Genomic DNA, 12868 nt, shown 5'->3' on the forward strand with positions numbered 1-12868 from the left:
TCACAATGCAACCAGAGTGAGAGAAGGAGCAGAGGCCATCTAGACAAGGAAGAGGTTGCAGACAGCACCAAGGAAACAGACTGGGGACAGGTGGACAAAGACAGGCATGGCCAGCGCTCTCTGCACAACCAGCAGGCAGGTCCAGATGCATCACTTCACCCCAGGCTGGACCGAGGCACCACTGAGCCCAGCTGAGCCTTGAAGACAGAAACCCTGTGAGCAGCCTGGCTGCCTCTGAGATGACACAGATGAGGGAAGAGCCACAACCCAATACATTCAGGGCATCTTCCCACCCACCTGCAAGGCTAAACACTTGGCATGGTGTCAGGGACAGGGGAGTAGTGTGGGAGAGGTGTTGCAGGAGAAGGGAGTCCCACATAAGTCCCTGTGGCCCCACACCAGACAAAGGACGCTACAAAGAACAAAGCTTGAATGCTTTTTCTTACTTTCTAAAGTCAAAACTGAGACTGAGTCCAGCAGCCTCCCAACACACCACCATCATCCACCAGCACATGTCTTGGCACCAGGACGCAGTGCCGCGCTCTCACTCCTGGGGTGAATCTGCAGCAACTACAAGTTGGTGTTGCAGGGCCATGACACAGCACAGCTCTGCAGGCTTACAGGGGCTTTCTGCACACTTACTACAAACATTGTAGAAATAAATTTAGTCATACGTCTCCCACTGAGACCGGCAGTGATCTGAATGGCCAGTGGTTGGGCCCCCTGAAGCCCCCTCTCCAGCACCCACAGAACTGTGCTGAACTGCCAACACCAACCTTCTGTGCTATCATCTTTGCCACCACATCCCGAGCATGCACGTCGATGGTGCAAATGGTCATGATTTTCTGTCTGTCGCCCTTGGAGAGCTGCCCGATCAGCATGGTAACGAGGGTGTTCAGCTGGGTCACTTGCTTCTTGTGCTATTCCTTCATCGCATTCTCGTAGCCTTCCTCCACCCTGGCAAAGGCAATCCCAACCTCGGTTGTCCACCAGATCTGGGTGCAGCAAAGCGCCACCTAGGGAAATAGGCTGGTTCAGTATCAGGGAAAATACCAAAGCTTCCTTATGTTCAAGAGTGTCGGATCCACAGGGAGATCAAGGATGAAACATCCGTGACATGAAATTAAGTATTTTTTCATACAGTAGTCACAGCAGACAGTACAACAAGGATCTGCTCCATGACATTCATTTAAAACACCATATCAGTGATAGACACATTTAGCAGCTAGTTATAAGTAAATCAGCACCTTTCACATGCCTGACACAGCAGAGGAGGAAGAGTTGGAGACCACGAGGTTGTCAGAGGTGCATCTGAGGGGCTCTTCACTCTTATCAGGCCTCACCACTTTGCCTTCCTGCTGCACCTCTCACTGCTCTGGCTGTACAGACTGCACTGCCCAAGCCCCTGGGCTCTGTCACCCAACCAAGAGCCCCAACCAGAGCATGGAGCTCAGCCTGAAAACTCCATCAGGAGACCGCCAGGATAAAGGACAACTCATCCTCCCTCTCTCCTGGATAGCAAGGTGGAGGCCAGAAACATGCCTGTCCACAGCTGCTGAAAGAAGGGAAGGGCAGGACTGATGGGGAACCCAAGAGCTACCTTTCCACGAGCCAGCCCGAGTGGTGATAAGAAGCAGTGGCAGATACCTGGGCAGGATAGTCAAAGAGCCATTGTTCCCTTGGTTTTTCCTCATAAGCCATGACGGCTTCTGTCATCTCATCTCTCACAGTAGCCCTCATGCTGTCTAGTACATGACTGAGCCAGACTTCAACCTGGAAAAGAGATTAAATCCCAGTAACACATTTGCTCTTCTTAAGTGCCTTTGGTAATTAGTGAAGATAGGAAATGAGGCAAGCATCTCAGTTCTCTTTAGACTGGACATGAGGGAAAGGTTCTTCACCCAGAGGTGCTGGACACTGAACAGGCTCCCAGGGAGGTGTCACAGCCCCAACCTGACAGTGTTCAAGGAGAGACTGGACAACGTCCTCAGACACACGGGGTGACCTGTGGGGTTGTCACTGCAGGGACAGGACTTGGACTCCATGATCCTGGTGGGTCCCTTCCAGCTCAGGACATTCTATGAGTTAACCAAACCTCACAGCCTCCTTCAGACTGGGTAGATTTGGCTAATTCTGGTACTGTAGGATTAGCATCTACTTCCAGACACCAAGAACAGAAGACAGATTTTTTTCTTGAACTCGAGCTACAGGAGGAACCAAAATGAACTCCGTCAATGAATAATTTGGTCAGGTGTGTTCCACCTCCAGGCCATGACAGAATCCCTGGTGGGATGTGGGCAGTCTGCCAGCAGCAGAAGAAAGATGCTGCCAAACTTGGGAACACAATTCCTGCTGAATTTCATATTTCACAGGCAAAGCCCTCAACAAGAAGACAGACTGAACGCAGCAAGCTCCATTGCTGGGGAGCTCAGTAGCCGGTATTACGTACTTTAGCTTCCTGTAATAGACCATGCAGAAAGGTGAAACTACCAGGATAGATAAGCTGAGCAGTAGCTTGATTCTTACATTTCATACTTTCACTCGTGGTATGAAATAATGAAGACTTGAGAAACAGGTAAAAGGCCTTCTCCTGCCAAACACACCCGTGCAGAGGTACTATGGAATAGCTTAGTCTCTTTTCAGTCTGCATCCCCTCCCTCACCGAGGATATTTGTAGCAAGCTTTAAGACTAACCTTCAAAAGGTCTTAGAAAAAATCAAATTAAAAACCTAGTCAGAAAAATGGCACAGCTCTTTCTCTCACAGTGGACTGCGACATCCACGTCCCCCCTTAGTGAGGACCTATCCAGAGTGACACGAAAGGTTGTGGTGTAAGGAGGTACTAAATCACCACCTCTTCCAGCTTTTCTCATGCACCAAGGGAGAGCAGTGAAGCTCTATGACGTCTTGGCAAGGGATCTCACACGAGGGGCAGGGGAGCAGACTCCACCGGACAGTTTTGATAGACAAGGACTTCCCTCTCACCTGCCCACTGCAGTCACAGGGCTCGCTGGAGCTGACGTACTCCTCCTCTCTACTGTACATTCCCAGGCCAACCTTGGTTGGCTTTTGCTCAGAGTCCAGCTGGAATTTCATCCTGGCCAAGCTGTCAAAGAGTTTGGAAAGATGACGTTGCACCTGCAAAACGGGTTGTGTAAATAAAGCAACCGAGATAGGACGAGCGGAATGAAGATCACTATACATGTCACAAGCAAAATCATGTTAACAAAATATCTTGGATATTTAGGTAGCACCACATCTTCTCAAATGTGGCCAACATACTGCCAACAAAAGCCTCTTGCTGTCTCTTGTAATACTTCCACCTATTTCTACGTAATTTAGAAAACAGACATGCCTTAATAAATCATGTTTCTCCATTGGGAAATCTTCCATACAGAGCAAAAGCATAGAAAACATTGAAACACCTCATGACTCCTACCCCAAATTTCCCTACATGTAGTGATGAGAAGTCTGTAGCCATTTCTCCACCTCATCCTATTCTCAGCACAACGTGGAGTTTTCTTCACTATGAACTTTCCTGTTTTTCCACTACTAGAAACTGATTTTGTGCTAGTGAAATATCCTAAATTCTCTTTCATGGAGAAGAAAGATCTTTATTTCTGCCTAAGACCTATGATAAACAGCCCAGACCTCCTATAGAACAACCATGTTCACCAAAAGCACTCTTCCAGAAGGAAAAGAATAATTCAGTTCTTTCCTGTTCACCTCCATCTGAGTCTGCAAAGCCAACAGGGAGATGCTGTGGGCTCTCAACATCAGCATCTGCCTGCTGGGAGCTGAGCAGGTCACCAGCACTTCTTCCAGACCACTGCGTAACACACAACTGCATCACTGCGCGCCCCACGCCAATGAAGGTGAGATTCTCCTAGGATTGACGTCCCCACAGAAAGGGGAAGCTCCCAAAGCAGTCCCAGACAGGAGCTGCCTCTCTCAATTACAGCAGAGAGGTAGAAAAACTCCCATAGGGGAGATGAGAAATGAGGGAAAGGGACCTGGGGGTCCTGGGGACAGCAGGGTGAGCATGAGCCAGCACTGGGCCCTTGTGGCCAGGAAGGCCAATGGTACCTGGGGTGGGTTAGAAGGGGGTGGTCAGTAGGTCAGAGAGGCTCTCCTGCCCCTCTGCTCTGCCCTGGGGAGACCACATCTGGAATATTGTGACCAGTTGTGGCCCCTCAGTTCCAGAAGGACAGGGAACTGCTGGAGAGAGTCCAGCGCAGCCATCAAGATGCTGGAGGGAGTGGAGCATCTCCCGTGTGAGGAAAGGCTGAGGGAGCTGGGGCTCTGGAGCTGGAGAAGAGGAGACAGAGGGGGGACTCATTCATGTTTACAGATATATAAAGGGGGAGTGTCAGGAGAATGGAGCCAGGCTCTCCTCGGTGACAACCAGTGATAGGACAAGGGGCAATGGGTTCAAACTGGAACACAGGAGGTTTCACTTAAATTTGAGAAGAAACTTCTTCCTGGTGAGGGTGTCAGAGCCTGGCCCAGGCTGCCCAGGGAGGTTGTGGAGTCTCCTTCTCTGCAGACATTCAAACCCCCTGGACCCCTTCCTGTGGAACCTCAGCTGGGTGTTCCTGCTCCATGGGGGGATTGCACTGGATGAGCTTTCCAGGTCCCTTCCAACCCTGACATTCTGGGATTCTGCGTGAGATGCCCAATGCTCTGATGCTTTCAAAGAAGGAAGGGTGGAGGTGGATTTGTCCATCTAATTCTGACTCACTGACTCACAAAGAACTACAACCCTCCCTCTCATGAGCTGTGCTGCAAGCGGACGCAGCTTCTCACACACATACAAGCAGGGCCAAACCCTGGGAGGTGCTAAGTGACTCTGAGAAGCACAGGGCACTCAGCATCCCCCCAGATCACAGAATCATTTTGGGTGGAAGAAACCCTCAGGATCAAGTCCAGCCATACCCTAGCTCTGGCACTAATCCATGTCCCTAAGAACCTCGTCTAAATGTCTTTTAAACCCCTCCAGGGATGGTGACTCCAGCACTGCCCTGGGCAGCCTGTTCCCATGCCCCACAGCCCTTTCTGGGAAGAATTTTTTTACAATATCCAATCTGAACCTCCCCTGGCACAACTTGAGGCCATTAAGCGTATCTTGAGGCCATAAGCTTATCTCTTTTCAAACCGTAAGTAAACCGTAGAAACTTTTTCTTACATGTAGAAGCTTCTGGTCACAAATCCCCAGCTGCCGCTTCCCAGACCCTGTCCAGTCTGGAGGGTTCGGACACAACCCCAGCACTTGCTGCGATCCTGCTGCCAGAGCCCGAACGCACCTGAATCTGCACAAGTTCAGCACCCAGTTCACGAGGATAATGTCATTGTGTATTTAATCCTCCTTTAGGAATCATCAGACTTTGAAACTACATTGGGAAGGCTGAGAGTGTATCTATGTATGATACTGCTTGACATTTACTTTGATTTTACTGCAAATACTTTTGAATAACAGAAAACACCAGGAATTTCTTCTTACTCAACAGAGCATTTCAACACAGTATCTTTGCTTCCTGTGGTTTTTTTTTCCTCTTCATTTTCAATATCAATCAACTATGTATTTATGATACTCTGTGGGCTGAAATCACCCAGCAGCAGACACAGACAGAAGCAGCGTTAAAGGTTAGAGGTAAACAACAGCATTTCCAAATACACATGCAAACCTGCTCCATTCCTGTGCTCACATCAATACTGAAAATGGTGGAAAGCCTGAAGAAAGTGAAAATACTCGCTACCAAAAGACAGAATTAGGACTTTGTTCATCATCCAACACTCGCCTTTTGCTGTGAACGTTTTGACTGGTTTTATGCACCAACCTCTGAATAAAAGATGCGTCCCAAACAAGGCCAAGCAGAGCTGTGCAGGGGTGGGTGGCAACCCAAGGAAGTCCTGCCTTGGCCACAGCCACTGTCTGACCACCAGCTGTCTTACCTCTTCCAGGCTGTGTTCTGCTCTTCCCCTGTAAACAGGCCATCCCAAAGACCTTTGCATGGGGGAAGGAAGAAGTGGCTGACTAGCAGATGTCTCCTCTGCCTAAAAACAGAGACGTCTCCAAGCCCTCGGTTGTCAACACTGTCACATTTGAATGATCGGTCTGTGGCTCTTTCAACAACAGATGCTGTTTGCTGGCATCCCAGCTTGGGGAACCAAGCTCAGCAACAAGTTTTGGCTGAGATCCTCAAGAAATGGTTTCCCCCAACCTCACTGTATCCCAGCAGAAACAAACCCACTGTTTTTATGGTATCAAGAACATAGCTCTGCTCTGTGCAGTGCTTTCAGAACCATCTGCAAGCATCACCAGGGACAGATGGGACAACATACAGTGTGCGCATTGCCTTTCAGAGACGACAGATGAAGGCCAGCAGTGAAAGAGTTATTGTTAATCCAAGTGAGGGTGGGAGAAAAGGCACTCAAGAAAGGATAAGCTACAGCTGAGTCCCTAGACAGCATCTTCCACCCTGACATTACTGACAGCTGGAAAATGTGAAGGTGACATAGTGCAAGGCTTACCAGCTGTGGGTTGGTGCCATTGGAAAGAATATCCAATACATCTGCTGAAGAAACAAAGTAAAATCTGGGAAAGGCCAATCTTTTCATGTCCAAATATTCAGCCAAAGCCTTCTCACACAGGGACAACCTGGGGAGAAGAGCAGAAAAACAGAGCCCAGGACAGGCGGGTGAATATCCTTTAATGTGTCGTGCTACAGTTTGGGTTATCGAGCAGATTCTCCCCTCCCATGGGGAAATGCCAGACATGAGCTGAGCCTGCAGGCTGGTCCTTTACAGCATTTTCCAAATAGATAACAAAGCACATAGTAACTCATAGATCTCTCTCCACTCCCAAGGGTCAAACAGACAAAGAGTCAGAGAATCCTCACCAAAAAGCAGAAACACAGGTGGAAGAAGAGGCTAGAAAGGCTTTGCAGTCTGACTTACTGTTTTAGACAAGCTCTCAACTGCCACAGGTGATTTCACACTAGGATGAAAGTTTCCAAAACTGCTTTTATTCTAATGAGCACATTTTAAAGTCTGATTCAAACCTACTCAGCTTTTTGTGCTTGTGAAGCCTGAAAAGAAACTTGTTTGCTCCGTTCTAAAATGAATCTCTCAGTGTTTACATGTTAAACTGCTGCTGAGCTTTCAAAGTTCATAAATAACATGCAGTTAGTCCTCTGTGGGGAACACGGGCCTTATCTGTTTAGGAAGTAAAATTAGATCTCTATTTTAAATGGATAGTTATTACTGACACAACAGCTATCACGTTAACTTGTTAGGTGTGTTCCAGGTAGAGTAGCTCATATGTTAGGTGAGAACTGTATCCATCTCTGGACATTAAGGTCTTTCTCAGGGAGTTTAGTTATACCATCTGTGAAGGGTACACACACAAAGATAATTTTGTTAATTAAAGCACATGGGATCAGCTCTGCTGCAGATATCCCTGCTTGGACTGCTAAATAGATATTTAAGACACCAAATTTGGGGTGGCAGTGAGGCCACATGTTATTAAAACCAACTGAGTGCCTAGCTTTGTATGTGTGCAAATCAATATTCAAGATAAGAGTTTGCACATACGCAAAGCCAGAATCCACCTTGGGGGCTTCAGGGTGATGGATCATGAATAAAAAGACTCAATGTGTGAATGCAAAGAACGCACAGTCCAGAAGGAAAGCCTTGGAGCACAGGTTAAACCAACTTGTTAGAGCTGATCCCAGTCTCTGACAAAATCCTGGGACTGAAGTTGTACCTACCTACTCTGAATGTCCTCCAGTTGTTGGGACAGACCTGGTTTATTGGTGGCCTCAACCACATTTGGGGTTTTCTGAGTTTCATAGGCCAGTTCTTTAAAGTCCACATCAATCCCTTCAAAGCGTTTGGAGTCCTAAAAAGCAACACAAACATGTTCATGGTAAAACATGGATTTTGTGCTAAAGGTCTCCATCCTCTGGGTGCTGTCTTTGGGTTGAGGGGAAAACCTTCTGTCCAGTGCAGACAGGGACCCCTCCACCATTCCAGAATGGCTCTTCCACTGACTTGCCTGAAACTAGTCTGCAAACAGGCACTTGCCTTCTTGTCACTGTATCCCAAAGGGGTTGTGGATAAAGTGCTCCATGCAGGAGGCAATGTCTAGGACCAACCATTTTCATGGGATTTAATTCCCCTTGGAAAACCTCATAAATCTCTCTCTCCCATGTCCAGGTGAAGTACCAAGTTTCCCTGGCTGCAGCAGCAGGAGATGCTCCCACACCGTGGAAAGGCTCCCAGCCTCATGTGAGTGCACTCCTCCCCTCCTGCTACAGCACAGGAATCCCAACACCCATCCACAAAACGGGTATGATGACTCTTGTAGAGGAGAGCCCTTCCTTGCCTTCAATGAGGGTATGGAAACCCCATGTCAGCACCGGAGGCCCACATCAACAATTATGCTCCATATCTAACAGGGACTCTGAATTTCTGGAGCTAAACACTGAAGAATAAAGCAAGCTATGTTCAAAACATCTCTGCTCCTCCCTTCTTCCCAGGTCAGGCCTCCTAAGTGAGGCGGGACACTGAACAAGTGTTCCAAGCAGTCCAGGTAACACTTCCACGCCACCCTGTGTTCAGCCCCAGGAGCAAGGCTCCATCTGGAAGGTTGAGCCCTCCCTACACTCACGCCACAGATCCAGCTCCAGGTGAGCATCCCACAGCCTGTCAGCACATCCCCCCAGCCCTGGATGCATCCTGAGGGTGCTCAGCTACAGAGACTTTGAGCTTCAGTCTTTCTTTTACGGAAGAGAAGCTGCTGACTGAGCCACCTGTGTCCCTGGAGCCAAGAGGGCCCCGTGTCCTGGTGCATCCAGCACAGCACGGCCAGCCGGGCAGGGAGGGGATTGTCCCGCTCTGCTCTGTGCTGGGGCGGCCTCACCTGGAGCATTCACTGTGTGCAGGGCTGGGGACACAGGAGAAAAGGAGATAAAGCTACTGGAGGGTGTCCAGAGGAGGGACATGAACTTGGTGAAGGGTTCGGAGGGGAAACCGTATGAGGAGCGGCTGAAGTCCCTGGGTTTGCTCAGCTGGAGCAGAGGAGACTGAGGGCAGAGCTCATGGGGCTGCAGGTTCCTCAGCAGAAGCAGGAGGGGCAGGGCTGAGCTCTTCTCTGTGACAGTGACAGAGCCCAGGGAATGGCAGAAGATGTGCCAGGGAGGGCAGTGGGACATGAGGAAAAGGTTCTTCACCCAGAGGTGCTGGACACTGAACAGGCTCCCAGGGAGGGGTCACAGCCCCAACCTGACAGTGTTCAAGGAGAGACTGGCCAACGTCCTCAGACACATGGGGTGAATTGTGGGGTGTCCTGTGCAGGGACAGGAGTTGGACTTGACAATCCTGATGGGTCCTTCCAAGTCAGGACATCCTATGGTTCTATGGTTCATACCACTGCCAGACAGCTACTGAGATGCAGACAGCTGCCCAGCAGGATGCAAATGTAAATCATGATGCAATTTCATACATGACATTAGATAGCTCCTGGATATTAAGAGCTTGCTGGCACATGGTACAGCCTCAGGGCACTGGTTATCAGCACCTGTATATATTGCCCAGTGAGCGAGGTGTGCCCAGAATCATAGAATCATTTAGCTGGAGGAGACCATTGAGATCACTGAGTCCGACCATAACCTAAATCTAGTACTAAACCATGTTCCTCATCTATACATCTTCCAGGGCTGGTGACTCCAGCACTGCCCTGGGCAGCCTGTTCCAATGCCCCACAGCCCTTTGGGGAAGAAATTGTTCCCCAGATCCAACCTCAGCCTCCCCTGGCGCAACTTGAGGCCGTTTCCTCTGCTCCTGGCGCTTGTTCCTGGGGAGCAGAGCCCGACCCCCCTGGCTCCAAGCTCCTTTCAGGCAGTTCAGAGATCAGAAGGTCTCCCCTCACCTCCTGTTCTCCAGCTGAATCCCCCAGGTCCCTCAGCCGCTCCCATCACACTTGTGCTCCAGCCCCTCACCAGCTCCATTCCCTTCTCTCAACTTGCTCCAGCACCACAAGGGCTTTCTTGGTGTGAGGGGCCAAAAACTGCCCGCAGGACACTCAGCACAGCGTGCTCTCTGAAGCAGATGGAGGAACAGTCCAAGCAGAGCAGAGTGCAGGGTTGGAGACAGAACAGTGTGTTGTCCAGGGGTCAATGGGCTGCGCACATCCCCTCGTGGGTGTTCGTCCCACAGTGGTGCTGTCAGCGATGCTGCTCGTGAACAGGGACGGGGGTCACACAGCCAACTGTGGGTCACTCGTGAGTGAAAGGCAGGTTCCTCCACAGGGCTGCGAGTGGTCCAGCGGGGCCAGGAACAAGCTTGGAAGATTTTCTAAATAATCAAGAGAATAGGGAATAAGACTGGAAGCTGGACTCAAAGACAGCCCTGAGGAGGTCACAACCCTGAGGAGGGCATCAGTGACAACTCTGCTCAATTTTCTGAAGCTGAAGTGGGAGAAGAGCTGCTCTCCTGCTGCACCAGCACTGGAGGCAGGGAAGCGGATACTGCAAAGCTGCCTGGTCCAGCTCTGATTTGACAATTTGCACCATCTGAGTAATTATCTCCGTCTTCTCCCCTCCAAGGAAAGAGGGAACATGCCTGTATCACTGAAGGAAGCCAGCAGCCTCCTGCTCAGCCTCCAGGAACTCTGCATCTGCTGTGCAATGGTGGAGGGGAGGAAAAACAGTTTCTCAGCAGGGTTCAGGCACAACCAACAGTACAAAAACATCCTGGGGCAACACTGGGGAAACTGCTGTAGCATTAAGGGAGCCTCCAAGAAAGCAATGCAGCAAGAGAACAGTCCTGCTTGGGGGAACACGGCAATATAGACAACCTTCTTCTGTGTAATGGAGGCTCTTCTTCAACGCTTTCCACACAGGAAAAATAGGATTTGGGATTTCATACCTTAGGAAGCTGTGCCCGTATATCTTCTGAGCCTATGAATATGCTCTCCAAGTGAGACCACGTACGCTGCACTTCGAACCAGAGAGAAATGACGGAATCTGTTGTGGACAGCTTCCTCTGCCATATGGACACTTCCTCCAAGAAGAAAGCAATACATTTGGATGTCATTAAATTCTGCAGCTGCACCTGGTTGTCTTCTAAAGTTTCTATGAGTTCCTCGTCTGACTTCAGCAACGGGATGTTCGTCCGGGGGTGAGGCTCATACTGAAACTCCATGGTGCTCCAAGTCATTTTTAGCTCCTTCAGGACTTTCTCCATACTCATTTCTCGTACCGCTTTGTCCACAATGCCACGAACCTCATCCTCAAAGTTATGGAGGTTGAGCTTCAGGAGGTCAGCCAGCGCGGTGTCCGAGTCCATCACAAACCTCACACCCGTCACCTGCATCAGCTGATTCCAGTGCCTTTCCCTAATGGCGGGATTTTGAAGTTCTGCCACAGCTTTCAGGGCCGTCAGCATGTTCTTCACCTTGCTGTCCAGCCCAGTGAAAGCATCCCACGCCCTCACCTCCTTATCCAAATTCCGAATCTCTCTTGCAAACTTTTTACACTCCAGATCCATGTTTTCCACGTTAATATCCGCCCATTTGGTGGTCTGCCAGTCATCAAGGCAAGTGCCCACAAGGGAGATCATACCCCAGAGCTCTTTGAGAAGACACAGCTCCTTTCGGCACTGCTTCAGTTGTTTATAGTCTGGCACTACGACTTCAAACAGACCAGCTGATTCATAAATCGAGGTCATGGCTGACTCCATTTGTTTAATCTCAATGTGCTTTGTGTCCAGCAGTTGATAAGGCTTTTTGGTGTCAAACCTAGAAAGAAATGTTTATTCTTCATAAGCGATATTGTAACAACTTCTAAAGAAAACATAAAACAAATGGTGCCTCTGAGACACAAAGCAGACATGATACATCTATAGTACCCGTTGATGGTGCAGCCACATGGCACTGCTGACAACCCCTTTAAGCAATATTGTGCACTCAGCATCCAGATTGAATCTCTTGCTAACACCTTACAGTGTTTGCAGGGACAAAACACCCAGGGCATAACAGATACAACACCGTGAGCAGGTAGGAAATGTATGCAAGGGTTCAAGAACACATCCTCAGGACACTCCGAGATGATCCCATGAAGCTTTTCTTCCTCAGGGCTTCTCTGATGTTATAATTTCACTGTACCTGAACGGTGCTTCTTTCCGAAATCGCTCTCTGAATCTGTGTTGCTCAACATCAAACGCCGCACAGCTCTTGCGCACAACTGTCATTTCGTTCGCCTGCAGAGGAGCCACATGCTGCTTCACAGCTATCGCCAGCTTCTTTATATTGTTCCATTTTTCTGGCAGCTCCTGCAAGCAAAATTTAAATGACGGTAGGCAGTATTTGCTATTTGATATAAGATGTGACTGATCTGTTTATGGACAATCACAGAACAGGAAAAGCAACAGATTCCATGCCTAAAACTGCAAGGAAGTTTTGTTGTGATGCAAAAGCTAAACACAATTTGGGATAAAACTTATCAGTTATCCACAATTTTGAAGACGAATGAAGACTGAGACTTTAAAACTGACTGCTCTGATTGCAAAACATGTTAAATAACTTCAGAAGAAGGGTCCCAGACCAGATCCTGGGCTCCCAGGATGGCTCAGTGGTTGAGAGAGCACAGTTCTCCTGACACCGAGCCCAGCGGGACCCAGAGCTGGCTGGAGGCAGGAGGGTGGGCTGAGGATGCAAGTTCATCAGATCGTCCGGCTTCCCAGAGCTAATTAAGAAACAGAGCCTGGGAAATTTCCAGCCAGCTCTTAGAGCAGAAGATATTATGCCAGAAGGACTTCTACAGAGCTTTCTGGGGCAAATCCCTCCAGCCTGCCTGTATAATATTAGT

General features: G+C 49.1%; 1 protein-coding gene across 1 annotated transcript in view; it reads right to left on the reverse strand.

Annotated features, from left to right (window-relative positions):
• LOC136115861 (dynein axonemal heavy chain 9-like) overlaps nucleotides 1–12868 on the reverse strand; it is a 32542-nt gene that overhangs the window by 3157 nt on the left and 16517 nt on the right. Inside the window, exons 10-16 of the mRNA XM_065862078.2 lie at nucleotides 12166–12332; nucleotides 10929–11799; nucleotides 7769–7899; nucleotides 6531–6657; nucleotides 2985–3137; nucleotides 1648–1773; nucleotides 777–1016 (exon numbers count right to left, since the gene is read on the reverse strand). Of these exons, the coding sequence (XP_065718150.2) occupies nucleotides 921–1016; nucleotides 1648–1773; nucleotides 2985–3137; nucleotides 6531–6657; nucleotides 7769–7899; nucleotides 10929–11799; nucleotides 12166–12332 (1671 nt within the window). The 3' untranslated portion in view covers nucleotides 777–920. The remainder of the gene's footprint in view (nucleotides 1–776; nucleotides 1017–1647; nucleotides 1774–2984; nucleotides 3138–6530; nucleotides 6658–7768; nucleotides 7900–10928; nucleotides 11800–12165; nucleotides 12333–12868) is intronic.

Source organism: Patagioenas fasciata, chromosome 28 (assembly GCF_037038585.1).
Source record: "Patagioenas fasciata isolate bPatFas1 chromosome 28, bPatFas1.hap1, whole genome shotgun sequence".
NCBI lineage: Eukaryota > Metazoa > Chordata > Aves > Columbiformes > Columbidae > Patagioenas > Patagioenas fasciata.